At 47.0% G+C, this 7,333-nt stretch overlaps 1 protein-coding gene across 1 annotated transcript; it reads right to left on the reverse strand.

The window, feature by feature from the left end:
* Positions 1-387: 387 nt before the first annotated feature.
* LOC116082227 (cathepsin L1) lies at positions 388-6,823 on the reverse strand. The gene is made up of 8 exons (XM_031359095.1): positions 6,685-6,823; positions 5,717-5,853; positions 4,751-4,873; positions 4,488-4,634; positions 3,714-3,938; positions 3,346-3,508; positions 2,066-2,183; positions 388-782 (listed from the first exon to the last, which is right to left on the reverse strand). The coding sequence occupies exons 2-8, from the start codon at positions 5,840-5,842 to the stop codon at positions 680-682; spliced, it is 1,005 nt and encodes a 334-aa protein (XP_031214955.1). The 5' UTR covers positions 5,843-5,853; positions 6,685-6,823; the 3' UTR covers positions 388-679.
* Between the last annotated feature and the right edge of the window lie 510 nt (positions 6,824-7,333).

Consider the following 7,333-nt stretch of genomic DNA (forward strand, 5'->3'; position numbering starts at 1 on the left):
CTGGCAAGATAGCTCAGCAGTACAAGGCACCCATGGCCCAGCCTGACAACCCGATTTTGATCTCTAGGACCCGCTAGGACCCGCTAGGAGCCGCTAGGAGCCGCTAGGAGCCGCTAGGAGCCGCTAGGACCTACGACACTGTAGAACTGAGTTTTTCTCTGACCTCCAGACATTTATCAAGTACACACTCACACAAATAAAGAAAAAACAATTAACCCAAGCTAGATTCACTTACACATAACCTAATCTGATGGGATGCCGAGGTAAAATCCAAAGGCTCCATCCAGAGCACCTGTCACCTTTTTCTTGCTGTACCACAACACTCTGAATCAGTCTTTAGTCCCAAACATTTGTCAACACATTACACAAGGAAGTCCCACACACACACACACACTGAGCTAGAGTTTATTTTTAAAAGGTAATGAAAGTTTTATACAACCTTTCTAAAACAAATATTCCAGACTTAGAATTAAGTATTAAGTGTTCAATATTATAAAGCTGTTTATAACAGGAGTTCTTAAGTAGTGGTAACATTTAACCCATGTAAAAATGACAACAGAATTCAAATCATGACTTGGATCCTCAATGATTCAAGTACCATGGTCTCACTTAGGGGTTTGGTCAGTTTTAAGATGAATTCCTTCAGACAGTGTCCATAAGTCCTCATTACCGCTGTCCATCAATTCACAATAGGATAGCTGGCCGCGGTGGCAAGTCCACAGTGGTTGTCCCTGTCTTTGGCTATCTTGACGTAGCCATCCATACCCCATTCAGGACCCCAGCTGAAAGAGATCCAAGGAAATATGAATTAATAGTTCATACTTAAGAACGAGAGTGCGCTTACCTCCGAGGGCTCTCTAAGATCTACACATAAATTCCTGTGGGTCTTGAGCTGTGTGGAAGCAGGGGCAGACATGCAGACAGGAGCTGTGTGGAAGCAGGGGCAGACAGGAGCTGTGTGGAAGCAGGGGCAGACAGGAGCTGTGTGGAAGCAGGGGCAGATACTGCTTGCTACCTTCCTCTATCACTCTTTACTTTTTTTGAGATAGGGTGGGCTCACTGAACCTGGAGCTCACAGCCCTCCAGTGCCCAGAACTGGGTTACAGTTGTGTTTTGCAGTACATATGTGAGTGCCAGGAATCCAAGCATACATAGGTCCTCATGACTGAGTGGCAAGTACCTTATCCACGGAGTCACCACCCAAGCCCCTTACTTATTTTGAGACAGGGTTATGTGTAGTCAAGGTTAACGCCACCAATTCTCTAAAAGCATGACACTAAAGCCAGTGTTGGGAATACAGACAGACATGCACCACCATGCCAGGTTGTATGTGGTGCTGGGAATCGAATCCAGAGTTTTGTGCATCGTAGGCAAGCACTTTGCCAACTATGCTATAGCCTTAGCTCGCTTCTTTGAACTTTTAAGAGGAAAATGAGGCAAACTAGGGGCTTAATAGAAGAGCATGTCTCCCCATTCTGCTGTATCTCAGTGAAAGATACTCAGTTGTGAAAATTAATCCTGACAGGCTTTAAAGATTTTGAGATCTGAGAGCAAAATGCAGGTAATGCAGGGTAACACAAGCTGTAATTCCTGCTGGTATCCCTTGTTGAAAACTAGAGAAAAAAAGAAGAGCATGCTGAAACCATACAGCATTACTGAAATTTGGGGGCCAAGTTTGGAAATTCACCGTTACAAATACATGTAAGTCCCCCCAACAATCTCTAATGCAAACCCTTCACTCTGAATGAGAACAGCTGCCAGGATTTTAAAACTTAAACACCTGTGGATTGCATCTAAATATTGATTCCCCACCCCCAATAAATTCTCTTTTCAATTAAAGTATGACATCTAGAGTCTTTTACCTGTTCTTTTTTTTTTTTTAAAGATTTATTTACTATTATATCTAAGTACATTGTAGCTGTCTTCAGACGCACCAGAAGAGGGCGTCAGATCTCATTACGGATGGTTGTGAGCCACCATGTGGTTGCTGGGAATTGAACTCTGGACCTTCAGAAGAGCAGTCAGTGCTCTTACCAACTGAGCCTTCTCTCCAGCCCCCTTTTACCTGTTCTTGACAGTCCAATATTTCCTCTTATTTGAATCTGTTCCTTCATATCCATAGCCAACCACCAGAACCCCATGGTCAAGGTTCTTGCTGCTACAGTTGGGTTCATAGTAAATGCCTGGCAGAGAAAAATGAACACTGAATAAGAGGTTCCAGTCACCACAGGACAGAAGCCCATTTTATCCCCCACAATAGGACTGCATTTCAAAATTCCGTAGTGTCACAGATCCCAAACTGTGTAGAAGATACTGGTCAAAAAATAGTAGTGGCTATGCTGGGTGTGGTTGTGCATGACTTATTCTCAGAACTCGGGAGGAGACAGCTCTCTTTGAATTCAAGGCCAGCCTGTTGTACACATAGAGTTCCAGGCTAGCCAAGGTGACATAGTGAAATCCTATCACAGTATCTGAGATGGGAGTTTTATGTAGTCCAAGCTGCTCTCTAACTTGCTATGTAGCCAAGGATGGGGTGAACTCCTGATCTTCCTGTGTTGGGATTACAGGAGTGAATACCATGCCTGGTTCATGTAGTGCCAAGATTGAACCAGGGCTTAAAGAATGCTGGGAAACACTATCTGAACTACATCCTCATGCTCCTCAAAAAACATTCTATTGTTTTAAAGCCTATAGTGGTAGGATCCATTTTCTAGCCAGGTTAACAATAACCATAACTGTTGCTACTCTTAAATCTAAAGAAAAAGCTTATGGACAGAAAAGCACTCTCCTTCCTTGCCTCCCTACTTCTTCCTTTAAAGCCCTAATTACAGCAATTAAAAAAAAACTGTTTGGTGCATGCCTTTAACCCCAGCACTTGGGAGGCAGAGGCAGGTGGATTTCTGAGTCCGAGGCCAGCCTTGTCTACAGAGTGAGTTCCAGGACAACCAGGGCTACACAGAGAAACCCTATCTTGAAAAACCAAACATCACAAAACAAAACCAAAAAATCGTTTGGAAAAAGACCCAGCTGTTGGAGAAAATTTACATAAATTATTCTAGATTAAAATATATCAGATGGTGAGATGGCTCAGCAGGGAAAGGAACTTGTTAACAAGGCTCAGGGCCTGATTTTAGAGCCATACATAGTGGAAAGAAATGACTCCTGCAAGTTGTCCTTTAATTCCCCTCCCTCACCCCCAATGAATGCATTAAAACGCTGAAGCCATATTAGATAGATGGCATACAATTGCCTTAGTCCAGAACCAGGGAATCTGATTGATGCTTCAGGACTCCCCCAACATAACTAAATCACCAAAGTCAGGGAGGTGCTAATTCTGACCATTACCTGAACTGTAGAACTGGAGAGATGGATGGCTTGCATCCATGGCGACAGAAATAGGCCCCACAGTTGCCACAGCCTTCATGAGGGCTTTCTCTTGCTGAGGGATATCCACGAACCCTGTGTCATTAGCCACAGCGAACTCGGCTCTGTATTTACAAGACCCATCCTTTAAAAGTTAAGGGAGAGACTTGATCACACAAAAAAAAATGAGCTCTAGAAACAAAACATTGATTTGCAGCTCACAGTGTGAGGTCAGAAACCATCACTTGAAATAGAATGCTGAGTTACCCACTAAAGTACAAACTCTGAAAACCACATCTGGTAACGTTTCCCTTTCTGAAAACAAAACTGGGAAGAAACAAACCAATTACCTTTGCCTCATAGGGATAAGATTCCTCTGAGTCCAGACCTCCATTTTCCTTAATGTACTGGAAAGCGAAGTCCATCAGGCCTCCATTACAGCCCTGATTGCCTTGAGGACGGGAGCAGTCCACAAGGTTCTGTTCACTCAGTGAAACCAGTTTGCCAGTCTTACGGAACATCTGTCCTTCTAGGCAACCCGATGCACTAAATGCCCAACAAGAACCACACTGGCCCTGAAGAAAGAGAAAAAGGCTTATAAGAGAAACAGCACAACAGCCTTTATATATGCATACTTTGTTTGAAACAAGGTCTCTCTGCGTAGTCCTGGCTGGCCTAGAAATCTGTAGACAGGACAGCCTTGAACTCAGAGATCCCTCTGCCTCTGCCTCCCGAGTGACGGGATTAAAGTTGTGTGCCACATCCCCTCCCCCAGATATATGCATACTTAAATGCCCACAATCTACTAGAGAGATTAAGGCAAGAGGATTCTGGGTTTGAAGCCAGGCTGGGCTAGTATTGTGAGACCCTGTTTTTCATTCATTCACAATCCAAAAGCCTAAGAGACCAAGGAGCAGACTAAACAGGGTGGTCAAGGCTAGAGCGCGAAGGATAGTCTCACAGGGCCTGGCTCCTCCCAGAGGAACTACTACCAATTGATGGCTGCTGGGGGGAGGGGAATCATTATCTTTAGTGATGCTGCACTCCCCTCCCCCAACCCTCCTGCCCTGCCTCTTTCAAGTGTGGACCCTGGGGATGGAACTTGAGACTTTCCCCAGTCATACCTGGTTCTTCACAGGAGTCACATAACCCTTTTCTCTCCAGTCCACAGTCTTGGGGATCTGAAGCATCAGAGGTTCCTGAAAAAGCCTCCCCTTCTTGTGCTTCTGGTGTTGATAGCCATTCACCACCTGCCTGAACTCCTCATTGGTCTTCCCGGAAAGGCAAGGAAAAAAAAAAAGAAAAGGTGAGATAACTTTGTAGAAAGAAAATGGAGGAATGGAGGAGTGGAGGAGAGGGCTCAGACTTCACATCACATCCCACTCACCATGTCCCCAAAGGCGTTCATCTTCATGGTAAAGCCATGCTTCCCACTGCTGTACTCCCCATTGTGTAGCTCGATCATTCTCATGTTCTTCTCCCACACCGCTCTCCTCCACTCTTCCTCATTCTAGAAGCAAGCATGGAAACTGGCAGTTTGCATTTTTTGTTAAAAATACAGGGGGAGCCAGATGTTGATTGGCACATGCTTTTAATCCCAGAGGCAGAGATGGGCTGGAAAGATGGCTGTGTTGAACACCATTTGTGGAAGACTCAGGCTTAATTCTCAGCACTCACATATGGTACAGGGTTTCTCTGTGTAGCCCTGGCTGTCCTGGAACTCACTCTGTAAACCAGGCTAGCCTTGAACTCAGAAATCCACTCTGCCTGTCTCTGCCTCCCTAGTGCTGGGATAAAGGCGTGCGCCACCGCTGCCTGGCTAATATGGTACTTTCTAACTCCAGTTAGAATGTACACAATACCCAGACATAACTGTGGTACATATCACTAGTGACATATATTATATCTCACTAAATAAAGCTTAAATAAAAAAAAAAATCAATCCATCTGACCAAGTGGACCTACTGAAACAGGGACAGCTACACACTCTGAAAGGCATCACTCCAAGCACACCTAAAGGGATGCTGTGCTCTACTCTGCTCACAATGGGTGTGTGATTGGCTATTTCTGCTAAGAGCTGGCTTCTAGAGACTACCCTCTGGCTATAAAGTTCTGAGGGTCAGAGGGGGAGATTGTGGGGGGTGGGGGAAGGAGAGAAAAGTCCGGCAGGCAGTGGTGGCACATGACTTTAATCCCAGCACTGAGTTCGGACAGCCTGGTCTACAGAGCAAGTTCCAGGACAGCCAGGGACACATAAGAGAAACCCTGACTCGAAAAACAAAAACCAACTAACCAACCAAATACTTCCAAGAATGGAAGACCACCCTCTCTAGACAATGTAAACACTACAAACCGTGCCATACAGTCTTCTGTGCTGGGACTTCCACTGGTGCCACTGTGCACTAAATGTTTGATTAAATTTCGGAGTGGCTAAGGCTTCTCCCAAGCAGAGGACAGCCAGGAGGAGTAAAAGATTCATGGTTCAAACACCTAGGGAGGGAAAGAAGAGGAAATGAGGAGTCCACGAAGCTTTTTCTTTTAAGGCCTGTTTCTCATGTAGTTCAGGCTTTAAACTTTTTCAATGACCCATCTCTCAAGTTCAGGGACCATAGCCATGAGCCACCAGCAGCAAACCATCTTTGAAGCATCTTTGCACGTTGTTAACAAATGTGATTATGAGTGGAGAAGAACAAGACAGGAATTAATCTTTGAAGGTTACTGGATGCCAAATACTGAAAAAACAGCCTAGTAGGCATAGGAACTGGGATAAACCCTTTCCTCTTATTATAGAGGCACAGTAGTCTTGTATGCCTCAGAATCTTAAGAGGACAACTAGGTCCAGGTCATTTACTGACAGTATAAGGTGAGCCCAAGTGGGTATACAGGAATACCCAGAGGGTGGGCTGCCACACACGCACAGCTGCAAATCAGTCCGAACTGACTTTACAGAACTGAAGCCTCAAGGCGATGCCTCCTTAGGCGATCCCAGTTCGGGTTAGAGGCTAGGCTGGGCGTCCGTTCCGCCCTCGCAGCCACCGCCCACGAATGTTATGGCGGCACAAGGAGCCCTGGGTCCCGTGACCAGCTTGAGGGGGTCCCGCTGCCCCTTTGGGTCCCGGCAGCCAGGAGTCACATGACCTGATGACGACTCAGCTCGGCAACAAGGGCCTATCACTTCGGGGAGACCCAGGGACGCATCCTCGAGATCCTGGCTCATCCGGGGGTCCCCAGTCAAGGGTTGCAGATGCTGTGGTTCCCACACTCTAGATTCCTCTACCTGCCCTACCTCGGGAAGCGTTTAAACCCGCGGGAGTCACTCACCTGTGGTGGCTAGCTGGGCACACGTAGTCTGCAAACTCGGATCCCCGGAGGCAGCCGAGGTCCGAGAATCTGGAGGAGCAGCGCCGAGCTCCGGCTTTAAAGCCTCCCAGGCTGCTGCCCCGGCAGGGCCCGCCCCCGCCCCGTCATTGGCTGTGCCTGCTCGGGGCGGAGCCTGCGGGACTCCGGGCGCGTGACGCCGCCGGGTCGTAACCTGTCCTGCGGTGCGAGCCGCAGGGGCGAGGCTGGGCTTCCCTGGAGGGTAGGCGCCGGCGTGGTGCGTTGGTTCTGTAAGATAAGCTTAGGTAAAAAGGCCTGCTGTGGAATTTCCACCTCAGTCCTACCTTTTCTTTAGTTTTAAAGTTGTAGATTAAAATATGCAGGGTGGAGAGTTGTATAACCCGTGGTTTCTGTTTAACCACAACAAGGCTGATGTAAGTTGAAGAAGACAGAGCAGAGTCACCTCTTCAGGGTCTGGCTGGACGGGCGTCCATAGAGTTTAGAAAAATCTGCTGGGGCGGTGGTGGAGCACGCCTTTAATCCCAGCATTTGGGAGGCAGAGACGGGCGGATTTCTGAGTTCGAGGCCAGCTTGGTCTACAGAGTGAGTTCCAGGACAGCCAGGGCTATACATAGAAACCCTGTCTCAAAAA

This window comes from Mastomys coucha, unplaced genomic scaffold, assembly GCF_008632895.1.
Source record: "Mastomys coucha isolate ucsf_1 unplaced genomic scaffold, UCSF_Mcou_1 pScaffold7, whole genome shotgun sequence".
Lineage (NCBI taxonomy): Eukaryota > Metazoa > Chordata > Mammalia > Rodentia > Muridae > Mastomys > Mastomys coucha.

What these genes read in the sequence shown, in the direction of transcription:
- LOC116082227 (XM_031359095.1), bottom strand. Translation starts at nt 5,842, where the DNA reads ATGAATCTTTTACTCCTCCTGGCTGTCCTCTGCTTGGGAGAAGCCTTA. An exon ending in ACAGAAGACTGTATGGCACG is followed by an intron (nt 4,874 to 5,716) that starts GTTTGTAGTGTT and finishes GCTTGCTTCTAG; the next exon opens with AATGAGGAAGAGTGGAGGAG. An exon ending in TCTCCAGTTCTACAGTTCAG is followed by an intron (nt 2,184 to 3,345) that starts GTAATGGTCAGA and finishes TTTCTCTGCCAG; the next exon opens with GCATTTACTATGAACCCAAC.